Here is a 21,047-nt window from a genome sequence, read left to right as displayed (position 1 = left end):
GCTGCTGTGGATTTTTCTACTTTATCTTCTGTGGGGTTTAGGTATCTTCTATCCAAGACACCCAGACCAGCACATTCAAAATCACTGGCAAAATTCTTACAGTATGAATGCCTACGTCCTTTCTAGACCAATAAAACTAGAAGATAAACCCCAACACATGTAATTTTTTTTAATTCTGCAAATTATTTTGTTGCACAGTGAGGGTAGAGAACCACTGGTTTAAATATTGGTATTATTCATGTTAAATTTTTTTTCTACTGCTTTAACATTTAATCGGGGGTATATTCTTATTATAAAATACCTTGTTAACACAAAGTTTGTCTCTTGTAATAACAGGTGGATGAGATATTTATAGATTCGGCCTTGAACAAGCATTATATCAACAACCGGGTAGTCAAGCTGACGTATGTATGTTGGGGCAAAGGTGGAGTACAGCCTAACGGGACAAAGGGACCCTCACATATTGTGCACCTCTGTGAGACAGGTTCTCAACTAGGGTTTCCCATAAACATGATCTTCACAACAGTCTCAAGACAGCATTGGCCACATTTTATAAAGAGAAAACAAAAACTCAGGGAGGTTCAAAGTTTCCCAAGGCACAGTTTCCCCAAGTGACAGAACCAGGATTCAAGGCCTGGAACTACCAGAATCTAAGGTCTTGGGAAAACCCAGCAGCACATCACCACAGGCACCAACTTGTACTTTTTTGACAAATACGTCATTTCAAAAATGTTAAGAAGGCAAAGTTGACACAATATGGGATAATCAGTTTTACCTGTAATAAAACCCCAGTGTCAGGAGGCATACCTAAACAAAAAGATGTTTCTGTTTTAAAGAATGTTCTGTTTGTTGTGGTGGAGGGGGAAGACTCATATCAGTTACAGAAATTGCTCAGAGATTTCAATTGTGTTATTTGGAAAGCACATAGCAGAACATATACGTAATAGGTGTAAATGTATGAGCCTGTATGACTCATCTTCTTCAATAAAATGAGTACATTCAGAGAGATTTATTTGAAGGAAATAATCACTTTTCTCACCAATAGACTAATGCCAATTAACAGACTTACTCCAAGTTCCTTACACCTTTACTGAGTAACTTGTGACCTCCAAAATATTTAAAAATAGAAGCTGGATAAATTCTATAATATTTAGGAGATAAAAAGCACATGTTTGCTGAAACTTTCTAGATTGCATGCTCTCTATTTTCAAATTCTGGTTTGCCAAATATTAATGCAACATTATCATAATCTTGTGAACTCCTTTTTTTTGTAGCCATTATCAATGAACTTCTGTGTGAGTCCAGAGAAATACCACCTGGCAAATAATGTCTCCCCTGTGATTAAACAGGGAAAGCTACTTGGTCATGTTTGCCAATTTGACATAGAATTCTGATTATTTATATTTTCATTTGCTAGAGCCCAAATGGACCACAATATATAAAAATGCCCCAGAATTTATATAAATTCCTTTTTTTAGTCAAAGGATTTCAGAAAATAGGCCATTTAGTACTTTTTTTAGCGCTTCAATCTTGTGAAGTATGAATATGAGAGACATGGCAGATCAATATATACATCTGAGTTCTTTAAAGACATTTCATTGCTTCGCTTTCCCACTTTAAGGGTATGTAAAAATTCAGTCCCACAGGTTAAATGGACTTAAATTGTGTGTGTGTGTGTGTGTGTGTGTGTGTGTGTGTGTGTGTGTGTGTTTGAAGAAACTGAACATGTTTAACCAGAAGACTCAGAGACCACAGTATCACTATCTTCAGATATGTTATGTAGAAAAGGGGAACTGATGTTTTATGTATATACTGCTTGGTAGACTTAAGCTTAATGAATGAAAGACATAAGGAGACATATTTCAACTTAAAATGAAGAACTTCCTTAAAATCAGGGCTGGCCACAGAGAAATAAGACTCTTTAGAGAAGTACATTTCCTATTATTTAAATTCCTGTGCTGGGATTAGAGGACCACTTGTCAAGAGAGCTGTAGAGGTGATTCAGGTATCAGATACATGAGTGACCAGCCAAAGAGATCATTGCAGTTTCTTCCAATCCCCAGAGTTTGATTCCAGTGACAATTTTTTGATGACTGAGTCTTATCCAATTGCTAAAAGTCTCAAATTAATGGGTAAAAATGTACCCAAAACATAATGAAAACTTGAAGAGGAAACATATAAAATGCCCTTGGGTCAGAGAGTGACATATAAAAGAGTGTCCGTGCCCTGGTCACTTTGGCTCAGCGGTTACAGTGTTGGCCTGCAGTCCAGAGAGACCCGGGTTTGGTTCCCGCTAAAGGCATGTACGTTGGTTGCAGTTTTTTCCTGACCCTGGTTGGGTCATGCGGGTGGCAGCCACTAAATATGTCCCTTTCATGTCGATGTTTCTCTCTCTCTCCCTCCCACTCTGTCTGAACAAAAAAACGGAAAAAATGTCCTTGGGTGAGGATAAAAAAATAAAAAAAGAGTGTCCCTGTGATTAGCACTTGACATTTCCAGCAGCTGAGGCATAATTCAGGGGAAGAAAATACAGGAAAGGGTGTAAGATGGATGATAACAGATGTATTTGAGTAATCATTCTTCTCTTGTGTATCACAGTCCAGAGAAGGATGGTGTGAAAGCTGATGTCATTATGGTGTTCCAGTTCCCTTACGCTGCTCAAGGGTCAGTAAGGGAGAAGAAAATCCATAGCCTCTTAAGCCAGAAGCTAAGGAACACAAGAGCCTTGGCAATAAATGCCTCATTGGTTCACGTTAATGGTAAGTAGATGCCTTTCTGTGTGATGTGAAATTCTCTATTAGATTCATTTTATGTCTCATCTTAAACTTACATGCCATATTTCTATTCCAAATAACAGCTAGAATTTAGATGGGGAAAAAATTTCAAGTTAAAAAAGTAAAATTTCAAGGTTTTATTATTGGAGATGTATTATTACTGCCTGCAATAAGTTGTCAAGTGGTTTTTTCTTGTAGTCACTGACTGACACTCATCCCAAAATAAAGACAAATATTTACCATTAACAGAGAGTTCATCTGACCCAGCCACTTCCTCCATGTCTAAGTAAGTGAAAATACTAAGCATTTAGCAACAACTGCTTTCCTGGATGGGACCTTCCTAAAACATAAGCTCATGGGTTGCCTTTTAAAAAATGTGGATAGTTTCTGTATATAGTGAAATTGTGAAGTTTTTCTTAACTTTTGTCCTTGGCATTTGGAAAAATCATAAACCAACTTTGGTACCACTAACACCATCTTATAAGTAATAAGTAAAAATCACTAACCTAGAAAAAAGTATGGGAACCATTATACCATTATCACTTCTCTGAAAAGAGAATGAACATTTATCGAGGCCCTTTCTATGCCCTTTAAATGGGCATCTAGTTTCTAGAGTCCTGTGAAGTCGGCAAATTCACTTTTATAGATGTGAAAGAAGGGCTAACACAGTTAATGACTCTAATTATTGAAAGGAGATAAGATTAAAATCTAGAGCTCTAATTTCTTGAGAGGCTCTATTTAAAATGGTTCTGTGGTCAAACACATTTTAGAAATTCTGTCTTAAGATTCATGTCTTGGAAATTCATTCCTTATATTACAATATTAAAAACTTGGAGAAGTGCAGCTAAACAGAAACCTGTTTACCCTTGGACATTAAGCAGCTTCCACAAGCATCTGCTTCCCGTAGAGAACAGACTTCCCCTACAAACTCCAATAGACACCATCCTTACAGTCACAGAGAAGAATCACAGTGATTAATATCAGATGGGAGACAGGATGTCATGCCCTTGTAAGGGTCTGGCTGACTCTTCAAGAGGAAACCTGACCAGGAAGTAAAAATCTGAGTGAATGGGATGGGCAGAGTTTGGTGATGTGGCAAAGAGTCAGCTACTCAAGGAATAAATCTTGTGAACCTCTCCCAACCCTAGAGGAGAGAAACTGCCAAGGGCTTAATCCACCTACTTTGTTAGGTGGGGAAACAAATGAATCGAGGTTATGAAATAGTGGCAATCCTGATAAGTTACATGGTATGTTCTATTTAATTTCCAATAACCAGTTAATTTACCAGGAATTTAAAAGCCTGAACTATCTGAAACCTGAAATGAGGCATAAAGTGGTCATGGACTGCCTGGTCTTTTTGTTTCTTCCATGCTCAGTCTGTAAACTGCAGTTGATTTTCATGGCTGTAGTAGATTAAAGGGCAGTATGTGCTGATGGAGAACCTGATGTAAGAATTACCTGACTACTTCCAACTTCACTGAGTCACTGTAGGACCACCCAAGTAATTGGTCTATTTTCTTCATTTTCTAATCTATAAAATTGCAATGATAATGTTTGTTCTTCCTAAAATCATAGAAGCACCATGAGGATATAGGGGGGAAATATATATGGAGCATATAGGCTATTACCACTTAGAAAAATAGTAAATTGTACATATGCTTTGGAAACCTGAAAGGATTAATGTGAGTGATTGACCAGTAATAGAAAAAGCTCGAACCTTGAAGTTTTCCAAATTTCTAAATGTAAAAAGAGCAGTGTTTGCTAGCACTTAGGAAAGGCCCATTTAGTGGAAAGCTCAGTAGGAAACCTCAAGGCAATTCTTACAGACAAAATCAGTGCCCTATAGAAACACCTAATTTGGGGGATTAACAATGAGTGCAAAACTGCAGCCCAAGATTCAGCCATAATTTATCAAAATATGTGTTTTGTTTTGACAAATAACTGTGTGGTGTGGGTCCTTTATGTGATGCAGTGTGTCAACGCAGAGCCCAAATCAACATCTTTCATTGCAAATACCATGGCTGTGGAAGAGCCGCCCACTGCCTGCGTGCAGTGGGTGTGTGCTCAGGTGCCATCGTCTTACTTGTAGCATGCAGAGTCCTGAATACGAACTACAATTTTCTCAACTCAGAAATGTGTGAGAGGGTTACTTTCAAGACTAGGGTGTTAATGTTTCTTTGCACTAGTAGATGTGGATAGTCAAAATACTGATCACAATCAGAAACCTTCAACAGCTAGTTACTTGTGTATAGGTAGTTTACCTCCAGGTATAATCATCCTCCCCTAAAAATTCAACCCTTAAAAGTCCAATTGCACTTACAACCATTACACTTAACCTGGTATCATTGCTGTAAAGGGGCTATTGGCCTCGGGCTCAAACTAAGCCATAGAAGTTTTAAGTGAAGAATTCTAACATCACATTATTTTCCATTTTAGTGTATTGCTAATATGAGGCATATTCGTTTTTTTAAGTGAAACAAATTTTTTTAAATTAATTATTTCTGTTACAGCTGTTTCCCCTCTTTCCCCCACTGATTCCCCCCTCCCTCCCTCCCCACCCTGTCCCCACCTTTGTTGTCCATGTCCATTGTTCATGCACACATGCATATAAGTTCTGGGTTTATCTCTCCCACTCCCCCCTCTTCAGGGGATTGTCAGTCTGTACCCCACTTCCACATCTCTGGGACTACCCCATGGAACAAAAAATTTATTAAAAACTATATTTGACAGAAAATTGAGTTCCTTCCATAAAGTAAGCACTGAGAATCTGTCCTGAGAAATTGGTTATTCACCATATAATGATTTGGGCATGTCTTTAAGGGTATCTTTGAATTCAATATTTTCGAAACCCCCACTTTGCAGAGTTCATTATTGCTAGTTTCCCAAGTAGGATTTATAAAAGGTGAGTAGAAAAAAAATTTTATTTTGCACAATGAGAAGTTAGATGCAGAGAACATGAATCTAAGAAACATGCCACTGGTAGGAATTTGTAAAACAGTGTATCTTTATTCTGCTCAGTGAGCAATTTTATCTGGAAAATCATCACAGTTTTCAGGCAACCTTCTACTAATTTAAATTTAATTATTCACGTTTTCTTGATCAGATCCCTAACTTTGTTGGAAATTAACAGAGTTTAATCCTAGTTTATGTTAAAAAATTGATTTTAGATACGAATATGCAATCAAATCATTTATTCTTCAGAAAAAAAAATCATTTTGATAATTTAGGAACTGTGATTTAGAAGTATTTTAAATACAGTTTATGTGGATGTGTTTGCAAAGTATTTTTATTCCTGAACCCTTTCACCAAAGACAGGCTTCTGTGAATTCTCAAACAGAAGTAAAAGCAGACCGTTCTGATTGATCAGGTTTGAGCCTCGACATCCCCTCTACTTGCTCCCTCTTTCCCCACTTCCTCTCTCTTCTGAGGTGAAATCTAAAGAGGCTTTATCCTAAATCACTGGAAACCACTGTTCTGTATAACTACAAATTATTTGTGAATTTTAATTATCCACAATTTGTGCCTTAATCACCCACTGCTTGAGGTTTTATCCACCTAATTGGAGGTTGCCTATAAGTCTCTGCAAAAATTGTACACATATTCTGTTATATCTGGTAGCCATTCTCCTGACTGATGAGTATGTTCAACTGTCTAGAATCCATATATGGTCAGTACTCTGATAATTTCAGGCCATTGTAGCCAACCAGGAGAATATCAAATTATTATTCTTTGTTCTATTTTGTTTTTCAGCAATGAGCTCATCAACAGGGAAGTTAACTATCCAAGCATGTAAGTCTAGTTAACTTATAAAACAAGTTCAATTTCCACATGAGAAAGAACAATATCTTCAAATATTAGCTCATAATTTCCCATCCATGTCCTACTTTTCTTTGGGAGAGAATAACAATTGGGTAATATGGAAATGCTTTCATTTGTAATTCTTAAACTGATCTTTTCTCATGTTTATGAAAAACATTTTATATGGTTGAAATTTTGGAGCAATTTGAGGAAGAATATATATAGATAGATAGATAAATCTCTCTATATAAATAGATATATATTTCTGGTTTGAAATAAACAGATGTTTTTCTAACTTTTAAATGCTATTAAATGTGCTTTCTGCTGAGAGATAAAATAATAGATGGGGAGGAGATAAATCCCATCATCTGTGACTGACCTATAAAATTTGCTTAATATATCTCACCTTCACAGTTGACAGCAGCTCCACTTCCTTACTTTATATTAAAATTTTGAAAGATTTTATAAAAGTGGTGATGAATTTGAGCAAAGGTGTTCATGCATTCACCTGTGTATCTTGCAAACACACTACACTCTACATCTTAATTAATTAATTAATTAAACAAATATTTTAATATCTACTTTGTGCCAGGAAGTAAATGTTGAAAATAAGACATGATCCTACTTCTTGAAGATAGGGGAAGATATAAATAAATCAGAAAATGTTAAAGTAATGTGATAAATGCTATGACAGAGAACGTGCATGCTGCTAACATCACAGAATCAGCTAATCTCTTCTTGTGGAGTCAGAAAGTGATTTGAGACAGCAAAGAGGAGAGGCCATGAGCCATGTGACAAGTGGATGGGTGTCCTGGGCAAGGGAAGTAGTGTGCAAAAATGTCTTCTGAAAAAAAAGCACATGGTCATTTCTTGTAGCTGCAAAATGTCAGTATGGCTGAAACACGAAATGAGGACTGAGGGTATTGGAAAGAGGTGCGATTCACAGTGATCAAAGACCAGAATCGTGCTGAAATATTTTGACTTTATTTGGAAGGCAGCAGGAAATCACCGAAGAGTTTTACTCATATCAGAAAGATCACTCCGTTTTCAGCGCCGAGAACGGATTCGAGGAATGAGCCTAGGAGCAGGGAGTGGAACTGGAAAGCTGTAGCAGTCCTTCAGATAAGAAAAGGGATAGTCTGACTTAGAGTAATGGCAGAGTGGTGGCGATTTCTAAAACGACTAGCCAGTTGCAGTGTAATCAATCCCAGTAGAATAAATTTTCTTTTCTGTTGGAACAAGAATTGAAGTTACCATTTTTTCTTTATTAGTACCATTCTCTAAAGAAGCATAATTCATAGCAGGAACCTTAAGCTGCAGACTACTCTCTGATCTGATGTACATAATATAGTACATATTTATTCCCACCAATAATGAATGTGATACTTATGTGAAACATGGACCCCTCCATCCTGAAGAGAGACTGGTCATAATACATTAACTCATGCACACTTTAAGAACCAGTTACTCAGACAAATTTTTAGAAAAAGGAGCTCCAACAAATAGATAGTTAGTTGTCTGGTCAGTCCTCTTGTGAGAAGTTCATGTTAAAGTAACACTGTTAAATCACCTAAAATCAGAAACAATAATCTTAGTGTGAGCTCCCAGGACATACAGATAATTGACACCACAAGTCCTTAGGATACACACTTTGTAGTGTGTCAACCCTCTGCAGCTGTACATAGCTTCAGTAGGCTATATGTCCATATCTATAAATGTAGGGAAAGAGCAAAACATTAACACATCGGTAAATAGAGGATGGATATTAATATTGTACATGTATATATAATAATAGATGCAAATATTGCATTTTAGTACTTTATTAGATTGTATAAAAAAATACATTTCTTATCACTTAATCTGTCTCTTTTAGGTTGTGGTAAACGAGTTGTTCCATTAATAGTCAACAGAATAATGTCTGGAGACATTGCGGCCAAGGCTGCCTGGCCTTGGCAAGCATCCCTTCAGCATAATAATATACATCAGTGTGGGGCCACCTTGATCAGTAATACATGGCTTGTCACTGCAGCACACTGTTTTAAGAGGTAAGTTATAGCCCTGGCTGATTTGGCTCAGCAGTTAGAGCGTCAGCCCGTGGACCAAAGAGTCACAGGTTCAATTCCTGGTCAAGAACACTTACTGGGATTGCAGGTGCAATTCCTAGCCAGTCAGGGTCATATGGGAGGCCACCAATTGATGTGTCTCTCACACATCAATGTCCCCCCCATCACCTCCTACCATCCCTTCCACTCTTGTCTAAAACCCAATGGAATAATATCCTCGGATGAGGATTTAAGAAAAGAAGTTATAGCCCTGGTCAGTTTGGCTCAGCGGTAGAGCATCAGCCTGCGGCCCAGAGAGACCGGGGTTCAGTTCCCGCTAAGGGCATGTACCTCGGTTGCAGTTTGTCCCCAGCCCTGGTTGGGTCGTGCGGGTGGCAACCACTCGATGTGTCCCTTTCATGTCGATGTTTCTCTCTCTCTCTCTTTCTCCCCACTCTATCTAAACAAAAAATGGAGAAATGTCCTCGAGTGAGGATTAAAAAAAAAAAAAAGAAGTTATAGACCTTAAGTTGGGCCCCACTGCTGCTAAGAAACCTCTGAATTTTATTACGTACTGAGTAATAATCAATGTCCCCAAATATTACTAAAGTAAAATGAGAAACTCCTTTTAGGTTCTTTTCAGAATCAATGCTACACTTGCATACTTATTTTAAAAGTTTTATGGGGAGGTATAGTACTTACTATTATAGTATTCATTGATCAGATCCTCAGAGTTTTAAATAAATTGTATTAGGAAGCAACAGTCATCCTAACACAAAGTATTTACTGATAACATATATAATAAATCCTTTCTCAAACAATCCTCTCCTTTTAATATTCATATGTGTTTCTGCCGAACACTTGGGCCAGTCTCATGCTGATCATAAATAACCAAAATAATTACAAAATAAAATTGAAATCTTCAATGGATGTAGGAAGTGTGATAGTGTGATAATGGAAAAATGCTCAAATCAAATTTTATAGCACTGACATGAAGATCTGATGAAATTAGAGCAGTTCACAACCAAAATGACAAAATTACCAAGATAATAAGAGCAGGCACTTCAAAAGAGATTTTTCTTTTTAGCCCTGGACAGTTTGGCTCAGCTGTTAGAGCACTGGCCCGCCGACCAAAGAGTCTCGGGTTCGATACCTGGTTAAGGGCATGTACCTCGCTTGCAGGTTCAGTCCTCAGCCCTGGTTGGGATCCTGCGGGAGCCAACCAATCAATGTGTCTCTCTCACACTGAATATCTCTCTTTCTCCATCCCTCCCACTCTGTCTAGAAATCAATAGAAAAATCTCCTCTGGTGGATTAAAAAAAGAAAGAGAGAGAGAGATTCCTTTGAGTAACAAATATTAAGTGGTCTTTGGGCCACCCAATGAGACCTTCATGTACTACAGTGCCTCTTGACAACAGTGCTGCAACAGGCAAACTGGAAGGACAGGCAGCACTGTGCTATCATATAATCGTCTCAAATGGGCAGTTAACAATTCTTTATTCATTCTGAGCATAGTTACACCATAAATGTTTTTAAATATAAGATAAAATGACTTTTTTATCATTTAAGTTTTATTTTTCAGTTAGACCTTTTTATTTACTGTTACATTTAACATTTTGGATTTCTTTCTAAGTAGATTCATTTTATGTCTTTTGCTAGTACCAGATATTATGATGAGAACAAGGGTTCCTGGTTTTTTCTCTAAAGCAGACAGCAGCAGGACTTAGTGGACAAAACATTGCCCAGACAGCAGGGGAGCTGGATTTGATCTCTGTGACCTTGGCAAGTTATTAAACCATAGTGTAATAAAAATAGACAGACTCGAGTTCCTTTAGAGCCCTAAAATCCTGACTTTTAATACTATGGCAAATTCTGCCTTCCTATGAGTCTAAATTTTTTTAGAGATTTAGATCCTTAAAGTTTAAAGACATGAGAACTTAATAGACCAATATGTTAGAAAGCACAGAAATCCCTTATGCAGGTACCTAGTTTAGGACTGAATATCTCAAAGTAATGGAGAGCTTAGTGACCCCAAAGTTAGCCAATGTTGTGTTCTACTTTTGCAAATTTCTTTAGACCATTCAACACCAAATCTGCACCCTAACAACTTCAATCCATTGATATTTGCTCTTTCATCTGGAACAAGGATCAGATTTATTTTTTCATCCACAGAACAGCCATTCCTCTGTTTCTTTTTTTTTAGCTTCACCCGAGGACATTTTTCCATTTTTTGTTCAGGTAGAGAGGGAGGGAGAGAGAGGAACAGAGAGAGAGAGAGAAACATCGATGTGAAAGGAACACATCGAGTGGCTGCCACCTGCACAACCGACCAGGGCCGGGGACAAACTGCAACCGAGGTACGTGTCCTTAGCGGGAACCGAACCCGGGTCTCTCAGGACCGCAGGCCAACGCTCTAACCGCTGAGCCAAACCGGCCAGGGCTGTTTCTTTTTTTTAGGACAAACATAAAATAAGTGAAAATATCCAAACCATATGTGAAAATAAATATCACTACTCTATTTCACAGCATCAACTTGCAGATGTCCCACCATCTTAGTTCTTCTCTAAATGCTCTAGATTTTTTCCATGTCCCCTTAAAATATGCTTCTAAGAACTAAACATACTTCTCAAGATAGTATAACTGATGTCATATGACAAAGCAAGATTAGAAGGCTTCTGGACAAAAATTAAATAATATAAATTGAATGCAAGGGTAATAAGTAGCTCAGTAACTAAACACTTCTATCAAAAGATGATGATTAAGAATTGCTATAGAAATGCTGAGGGTATTTATAGCCCATCAAAGGCCTCAACGCTGCAGCCTATCCAAGACAGTATACTTTCCAGGCTTAGCAGATGATATGTAAGTCATGCCCAACAAAGTAGCTGATGACATATACTGAAAAGAAAAAACAAATGTGTGGGTAAGAAAAACAAATTTCAAAAGGACTTTATGTTAGAGTAATAAGCAAGAACTAAATGATGAAGTTTAGTAGGTATGAATGTATGTGCTTTAATATATGAAGTTTGCTTAGAAATTTTTGTTGTAAGATAGCCTACTATGAGTCAGTTCACAAAACTACATCATTATTTAGATTACATTAAAAGAAAAGCAGAACCCAGAATAAATGAGCTGTCAGACTCTTTGTTGGTCAGATCCTGCCTAGAATAGTGAATTCCACACTAGGGGTGCACCTCGAGAACCCAGCTAGGGTGATCATGGAGGCTGTGCCACTGGATCCTATAGTACACCTACAACAATAGGCCACCCTACAAAACCTAGGAGACATAGCAACTCTACCTAATATATAGAAACAATCACAGGGAAGCAGCCAAAATGAGGAGACAAACAAACTTGTCCCAAATGAAAGACAAGAACAAAATTCCAGGAAAAGAATTAACCAAAATGGAAATAAGTAATCAATCAGATGCAGAGTTTAAAACACAGGTTATAAGGTTGCTCAAGAAAGTTGGTGAGACACTCAAGGAACTTAGTGAGACCTTCAAGGAACTCAAGGAGACCTCTAAGGAACTTAGTGAGATCATCAACAACATAAAAAAAAGGACCAGTCAGAAATGAAGGATGCACTAACTGAAATAAAGAATAATTTACAGGGAATCAATAGTAGAGTAGGTAAAGCCAAGAAGCAAACCATCAATTTGGACTATAAGGAAGCAAAAAAAAAAAAAAAAAAAAAAAAAAAAAAAACCCAATCAGAAGAGCAAAGAGAAAAAAGAATCCTAAAAAATTAGGATAGTGTAAGGAGCCTCCGGGACAATTTCAAGCATGCCAACATTCGCATCATAGGGGTGCCAAAAGGAGAAGAGAGAGAACAAGAAATTGAAAACCTATTTGAAACAATAATGACAGAATACTTCCCTAACTTGGTGAAGGAAACAGACATGCAAGTCCAGGAAGCACAGAGTCCCAAACAAGATAAACCCAAGGTCCACACCAAGACACATCATCATTAAAAGGCCAAAGATTAAATACAAAGAGAGAATCTTAAAAGCAGCAAGAGAAAAGCAGTTCATTACCTAGAAAGGAGCTCCCATAAGGCTATCAGCTGATTTCTCAAAAGAAACTTTACAGGCCAGAAAGGAGTGGCAAGAGATATTCAAGGTGATGTAAAGCAACGACCAACAACCAAGATTACTCTACCCTGCAAAGCTATCATTTAGAATCGATGGACATATCAATAGTTCTCCAGACAACAAAAAGCTAAAGGAGTTCATCGCCACCAAACCAGTATTATATGAAGTGTTGAAGGGTCTTCTTAAAGGAGAACAAAAATATGAACAATAAAATGGCAATTAATACATATCTATCAACAATTGAATCTACAAACAAAATGAGCAAGAAGAACAGAAACAGAGTCATAAATACAGAGAACTTGTTGCTTGCCAAATGGATGGGGGTTGGGGGGATAGATGAAAAAGATGAAGGAATTAGGTATAAATTGGTTGTTAGACTGAAGAACCTCAAAGGGAAGCGGCGGCGGAGTGGGGGGGCGGCGGATGAAATAAATCAAAGAACTTCTATGTACATATACATAACCAATGGACACTGACAATAGTGTGGGGAAGGCAGGAGGGGGGCAGCATTTGGGAGGAGGGGGTCAATGGGAGAAAAAAGGGGGGAACATCTGTAATACATTCAACAATAAAGATAAGTTAAAAAAAGAGAAAGAAATAATTAGGTTAAGAAGCAAGTATCTATATGGGTAGTATTTTTCTCTTTGCTTATCCCTTATGGATGATGTTCAATTAATTAGTTAAGGAACATTTTTCTTGCTATTAATAGCTTTTGGTTAGAGACCATGTCGTATAAAGAGAAGAGCTGAGAGAGGCAAGTACACATATGATAGTAGGCAAATAGTGCAAGACTTCTAGGCCTTATTTTTCTTAAATGTAAAACACAGGCTTTACCTAGATGACTTTTCATTACTAGATGACCTTTCCAATCCTTATATGTACCATGATCCACCTGTTGCTCCAGCCCCAAGCTAGAAATCACAATCAGCCATCTCTCACAGTACCTCTGACAGCTTTTAACTCATCCACTTTTACCCTCCAACAATCTATTCTCCAGAAAGAACCGAAATGTTTTTTAAAAAATATAAATGAGACTAAAGTACTATCATCATAAAACCATCCAGTTAATTCCCATATTGCTTGAAAAAAATCTACGTACTTTATTCATGACATGTAAGGCACTCGAAAATCTTGTTCCCACCTATCTGTCCAACCTCATCCCCCACCATTCTTTTTTGTGTCCTGAACTGCAGCCCATCTGATCTAAAGCTTTGGGAAATTTGTCTGGAAACTTGTTTTTCCATCTTCTCACAGCTGACTCCTTGTCAACCAGGTATTAGCCCAATTGTCAAGTCTTAAAGGTCTTCCCTTACTACCCCCTAGTACTCTATTCCATTGATCTATTTTTTTTTACTCATAACCCTTATCACTGTTTGGTTATGTATCTATTTGTTCATTTGTTTCTTTCTTTTTCCTTCACTAGAATCTAATACTCTCACCTCAAAGACATTTTTCTGTCTTATTACCACTTTATCCTCAGCACTTTGAATAAGGCTCAGCACATAGATGTTCAATAAATATTTGTTGAAGAGATAAATAAATGATATTTTATGTGCTTTACAGTTCTAAAATTGAAAAATTCTGTATTAGATTCAACTCTACAATCCTGTTTCTATATGTTTTATTTTTCAAAATAGTAGCAGTAGACTATATTTAAATAGTCAAAGAAAACTATTATTTCAGCCAAGTATGTTCAGGATGGTATTTTCTCTTCTATTAGCCTACATGCAATTATTGTACTGCAGTTTATAATTCTGTTCATTTCTAATCTTTTCCAGGAATGCAAATCCATATCAATGGACTGTTAGCTTTGGAACAACAATCGACCCTCCACTAATGAAAAGAAATGTCAAAAGAATTGTTCTCCATGAGAGGTATCACTCCCCAGCAAGAGAATATGACATTGCTGTTGTGCAGTTTTCTCCCAGAGTCACCTTTACTGATGACGTCCGCCGGGTTTGTTTGCCAGAAGCCTCTGTATCCATCCGACCAAATTCAACTGTCTATATCACAGGATTTGGAGCACTTTACTACGGTGGTGTGTATCTCAAAAAAGATCGCAGAGTACTACACCTTATTTAGGGCAGTGTGATTTAATTCCCATCAATATTATTCAGCCAACCATTTCCACACAACTTGGTCGGATTAGTTAGGGCTACTGTTTTGCAGATGACAGAAGCTCAACACAGAGGAGCTAAAGCAAGAAATAATGATAAAACAGTAAAGTATGCCCTTGTAATTTGGAAATCAAGAGATGAGACAACTGGATTTAGGACTTCTTATGATGTCATCAGGCTCTAGATTTCTGAATCATCCCATTTTCTGGCTCTGTTGTCCTCGTCTTATGGGGGGATTCTAGCTCCAAGGTGACCAACAGCAGCTCAGGATCTACCTCATCTTCACCGAGCAGATGCCAAGAGAAGGACCTGTCTCTCTCTTTTGCCAAAATCTATGTGAATCCCTAAAAAGATCTCTTTTGGCCCAGCTGTGACCAGGGGTACTGGAATTGACTGGCTAACACAAATACTCAGACTTATGCCTATGCCAAGAAAGGGAGGTATGTGATTGACAGCTTGGTCAGAATCACATATGGGGGAGAGGCAGTTCCAAAGGGGTGGGCTTTAAAGAAGACTTAAAGGTTTTCCTTCAGCAACACTAAAATCTATTTCTATGTGCGGTTCTCTATGCAATGCCAGGTGTATGTGTGGCACTCCTCGTGCCTACCTTCACTCCAGGATTCCCTCACTCTGAGCCCCATCTCCTATATCCTTCTTCGCCTCCTCTGTTTGGTCTGCTTGCTCCATCACTCATTTTTCATTTTGCTCAATGACCTCACAAATTTTCCATTTTCAGCAAAATCTGCTTCAGAAGAGGCTAATTTAAGAGTGATCAGAAACAAGAACATTGTCTAGAAATAAATGGTCTCTGATAACAGAGCTCCCATTGTCCTCACTAAGATGATTTAACTTGATAATACCAACTTAATCTCCTAAAAAATAAAAATGGTTTTATTTTTTTACATTTTCTAGGCATACTTAGTCAGACACACTCTGGATTCTAAAATCTGGTCCAGATACATACATACAAAACAGCACGAGGGTTTCTTTAACTCTGGGCTTGAGAAGGTAAGAAAGGGCTTTCTGAAAATGACAGAATCCATCCACAGGGCTCTATACAATGTATACAATAAACTCCAAAGAATAACCACCTCATTCTCAGTCTCTACTAAGAAACTAGGAATACTTTTCACTAGTGTGGCCCAGAATAGATATCCCATGCATTTTCATTCCATATTATACAAACTGAGGAGTGTGCTGCTTTCTTTAAGGCCACATTACCAATCATAGAAATTATTATCTATAGGTTCTTAATTCCAGGGGAGGCTAAGTAGACCTGCAGGCCTGGCTCATCTGATGGGTTTTGTTCTAAGACAGGATTTGCATTCTCTGCTTCATGATGGTGGGAGGGACATCTCAGATTCCCTTTGGCTTGGTAGAAGGAAACCTTCCTGGCCTGGAGTTTGAAGCTGGCACAGAACTATAATTGGCATAATAATTTGGGGGGAGCAACAGAATCTAACTGGCATGTATAGAACACTATACTGAATAACAGAAAACCCACTTTTTTAAGCACGCATGGACATTCATCAAGATAGACTATATCTAGGTCCATAAAACAATCCTCTACAAATTTTAAAATATTGAAATCATATATAGAATGTTCTTGATTATAATGGAATCAAACTAGAAGCTAGTAACAGAAAGCTAACAGAAAAATCTCCAAATGCTTAGAAATTAAACAAAACACTTCTAAATAATTCATAGGTCAAAGAGAACATCTCGAAGAAAATTTTAAGTATACATGGAATTGAATGAATATGAACAACAGTATATCAATATATGCAGAATACATAATACAGCTAAAATGGTGCAGAGAAAAACATTTACATCAAATGTATAAATTAGAAAAGCAGAAAGATCTCAAATCACTAATCTAAGTTCCCACTGCAAGTAACTAAAAAAGAACAGCAAAACAGACCTAAAATGAACAGAAGCAAGGAAATAATAAAAATTAGAAAGGAATAAAAATAAAAGCTAGAAAACATTAATATAAAGCTAATTCTTTTTGAAAATCAATATTGTGTGAGAAATGTCATTCAGCATTCCCTCAATAGTTGAGAAATAGTTCAGGGAGTTCCAGGATTTATTTACAACAGCAATCAATGTATTGACTGAGGTCGTGGTCTCATCCATGGCTCTGAGTTCTCTCCCAAGTTTACTAGTTGTTGGTGAGATTTAGTTTTTTGCAGCTGTAGAACTTGTCACAGCTTCTTTCTTCAATGCCACCAGGAAAAGTCTTTAAACTCCGGAAGTCCTAAGCCTTTTTTAAATGGTTTCACCTGATTAGGTCAGGGTCACCTTGCATAATCTCCCTTTTGATGAACTCAGTGTCAAACTGAATTCATCTTAATTACACTTAAAATATTCCCTCACTTGTGCCTTATAACGTAACCTCATCATAAGAGTGATGCCCATTATATTCACAGATTCCACCCATACTTGGGGGGAAGGAGATCACAAAGAAATCACAGGGATCATCACTGACTTCTATTAGAGTGTCAGTTTCCCAATGACTGTAAAGTTTGACATAAAGCATCTGTGAATGCTTGTGATACTCTCTGTTTGTACCACAGGCAGTTGTCTTCCTAGTTTATAATCTGGAGTCCCAAATTTACAATACATAAAAAATAAAATTGTTGCCTTTAAATGTCATTCTATGTGCAAAAGTGTTAAAATCAAAAGAAAAAAGTAAATAAACATAGTGTTACAGTTATTTTATCAAACCAAGGGAGAAAGTTATATAGACCTACAAAGTTTCTGGGAATAATCAAGAGTCCACAAATACAAACTTTATGTTTTTAAAAATAAATGTCTCCTAAATATATAAACTGACCATTTTTAATGTAATGATTCAAAGATTTTCCAAGAAAATAAACAAAATGCTTTTTCTTGCGAATATAGCTATTTATAAAAATGTGATAATGATAAAAATCACTTAAACAGAATTTTATTTTTCTCTGGAAACTGCTTACATTAACATTCTGCTGTATCGACTTTTAGTATAAAAAAGATTAGGGAAAAAGTCTGGCCCTGGCTAGTTTGGCTCAGTGGTTAGAGTGTTGACTCGTGGACCAGAGAGACCCAGGTTCGGTACCCACTAAGGGCACGTACCTCAGTTGCAGTTTGTCCCAGCCCCGGTTGGGGTTGTGTGGGTGGCAGCCAGTCAATGTGGCTCTATCACATCGAAGTTTCTCTCTCTCTCCCTCTTCCTCTTTCTCTCCCTCCCACTCTATCTGAAGATAAATGCAAAAATGTCCTCGGGTGAGGATTGAAAAAAAGAAAAAAAAAAAAGTGCTCATTTTATTCTAGCTAAAGATGCTGATTGTAAACACTAAAATTACTTTGTTTGTCCTTAAGGGGAATCTCAAAATGATCTTCGAGAAGCCAGACTCAAGACCATAAGTGATGACATGTGCAAGCAACCACATGTATACGGCAGTGATATAAAATTTGGGATGATCTGTGCTGGATACCTGGATGGCATTTATGATGCATGCAGGGTAGGTGGGAAAAGATTATTTTTATATCATTAACTAAAAAAATTGTAGCTGGCTTAAGAAATATTCTATGTTCTTTATACTAGTACAAAATACAGATACCTTGTCAATTCAAAAATTGCTAAATGCAAATTTCATAACATACATATTGTTAATGTTTTATTAGGTAAAGTGAAATGAGCAGAATTCCTTTGATGCTATCAAACAAACTAACAAATAAAATTAAATTTTCTTAATATCAGAAGTCCAGAGATTCATAAAACTCTCTTTTGTTAAAGGGCTTACCTCTAGAAAGGAAACAATCATGAGCAATGAACTATGACGTGATGTTATAAATGATATAAGGAAGAACAAATATTTTTAGAGAAAGTATCAAAGATCACATTTAAATGAGGCCTGAAGGATAAATAGCACTTGCCCAATTGTAGAATAAGAAAATAATACTACAGAAAAAAGAAAGAACGATATCACAATTATGAAGGTGTGAAATTACAATTCATATCTGGGGGAACCCCAGGCAGTCTCTGGGTCTCAGCACAAGGAGGATAAGAGGTGAGAAGTCACAAACACTGAGAAGGTGCATTAGACCATGTTGTGTCTGTCTAGTGTCCTTACCGTGCCCTCCTCTGTTGTCCAATATCTGCCCTGCACGTATATGTTCTGACAAGGTATGAAAGGTTTCTTCCTGGAGGCACTGCTTTATAATGTGAGATCCTTGAAAACTCCAAGAAGGTGCTTCTACCTGATGAAATGATGGGGATTTATATCAGGTGGCAGAAGCCCTTCACAGTGTCCCAGAAATTACACAACATAGGCAGCCTCTGTCAGGAAAGGGTATGCTGTATACATCTATCTATATGTAGTATATAGGCTGGGAAAGAACAGGATCTGACACACATCTAACCTCAGTTGTTAAAAACGTGGGGGAAGGCAGTTAGTTAGGATTCAGGGAATCCAAAGGTCCCGGCCATGACAGACAAGTGGGAGGTGGCGACAGAAGTCTAGGAGCAGACAGGGTATGGGAATCTAGGCAAATGGTGAGATTAGTGAGAAGCCTCAGAAAGGATTTGTGGTCATGAGGAGACTTTCCTGAATTGGGGAGCAGACATAAGATTCCTGACCCATGACTATGCAAGTGAGTAATAAGACAAAGCTGGAGTCAGAAAAAGTGAGAAAGTTATCCGGGAAGGGACTCAGGCACAGGGTTCAAGGCAAGAATACAGCCATTGCAACTGGGGTACATGGTGTGGGACTTAGTCTGAGAAAACACAAGTCCAAGAGCCCTACTTAGAGTCAGAAGAAAAGCAACATCAACTTGATTTTCTATGTTATATACCGCCCCCCCACACACACACACACACAAGGTAACTATGTGAGGGATGGATGTGCTAGTCATTTCACAAAGAATAATATGTCATTGCACAAAGTATAGTATGTCAAATCACCACGTTGTTCACTTTAAAAATACAGTTTTATCTGTCAATCATATATCTATAAAGCTGTGAAAAATCTAAATGTGAACATTGAAATTGTATAGGCTTCTAAAGGCTTTTATACATTTTAAAATACATGTTTCAATTAATTATTCTGTAATTGGTAATCTATATATGTCTAATAATAAAATATGTGCATCAAAATATCTTAAGTAATAAGTTTATATTTAACTAATTTTCTCTCTCTCTCTCTCTCTCTTTTTTCAGGGTGATTCTGGGGGACCATTAGTTATAAAGGATCTTAGAGATACCTGGTATCTCATTGGAATTGTGAGCTGGGGAGATAACTGTGGTCAAAAGAACAAACCTGGAGTCTACACAATGGTGACTTATTACCGAAACTGGATTGCTTCAAAAACGGGCCTCTAGATCACTGTAAAAGTTAACATTGAGAGCTGTATGCAGGACATACATGTATGAGAATCCAAACATTCAGTGTAGTTTAATGGCATGAGATTAAATGAGTGGACCTAGCAACACAAGACATATGACATAATTTATTTTAGAATCACTTTAATCAACCAATAACCCATAGCCAACTCATAAAGGATTTAAATTTGTAAAGTAGTGGGCCAATTTAGCTTGACTTGAAAGATACAACAGGGATACTTGACTCTTTAAATCATGCAACCTGCAGTATAAAAGAGGAGCCATGCAATTTTTTGAGGATAATCTATGAGATTTGTCAGGGGCATCACCCTAAGTGAGTAAGTTTCTAAACTCTCAAATGAGAGTTCAGGAAAACTTTATATAATCTCCAGAGCACACACATACTTTTTTTTTTCTTTTTCTCATTCTTCCAGGTTTTCCAAAGAGCTTTTCCACAACAAACTAATGTTTTACTTATAAACTCATTGGAGAGATTCTCATAAAAGAAAATTACATCTGGGGAACAAAATATTATGATAAGTCAAACCAGAGATCTTATAAAATTTTTCTGTTGGTTCTAACCTCCAAAATTTTTGATGATTTTTTTAACACACACACACACACACACACACAGATATCCCTGCCCTACAAATAACTCAGAGAAATCCTGATTAATAAATGAGTATATATTTTAATTCTAATCAAAAATGTATTTTTGTTACAAGAAATTTGGGGGAATGTGATGGTAATTTCATGAGCAGTCCCAAAATAGTGGCACAAAATTTTGACCTTTTATAGATGTAGTTACATGTTTGGCCCAATAAGAGGTGACTTTATAGACCATTATTATAAGCTTAAA

At 37.2% G+C, this 21,047-nt stretch overlaps 1 protein-coding gene across 1 annotated transcript in view; it reads left to right on the top strand.

Moving 5' to 3' along the window:
* Positions 1-20,764, top strand: part of LOC118639937 (transmembrane protease serine 11A-like) — a 48,312-nt gene extending 27,548 nt beyond the window's left edge. The window contains exons 4-10 of the mRNA XM_036276637.1: positions 337-404; positions 2,599-2,759; positions 6,525-6,563; positions 8,446-8,617; positions 14,488-14,747; positions 18,187-18,329; positions 20,027-20,764. Coding sequence (XP_036132530.1) covers positions 337-404; positions 2,599-2,759; positions 6,525-6,563; positions 8,446-8,617; positions 14,488-14,747; positions 18,187-18,329; positions 20,027-20,188 — 1,005 coding nt within the window. The 3' untranslated portion in view covers positions 20,189-20,764. The remainder of the gene's footprint in view (positions 1-336; positions 405-2,598; positions 2,760-6,524; positions 6,564-8,445; positions 8,618-14,487; positions 14,748-18,186; positions 18,330-20,026) is intronic.
* The last annotated feature ends 283 nt before the right edge of the window (positions 20,765-21,047 follow it).

Source organism: Molossus molossus, unplaced genomic scaffold, assembly GCF_014108415.1.
Source record: "Molossus molossus isolate mMolMol1 unplaced genomic scaffold, mMolMol1.p scaffold_m16_p_1, whole genome shotgun sequence".
NCBI lineage: Eukaryota > Metazoa > Chordata > Mammalia > Chiroptera > Molossidae > Molossus > Molossus molossus.
Note: the sequence above shows the minus strand (reverse complement) of the source record. Positions and strands in the feature narration are given on the sequence as shown.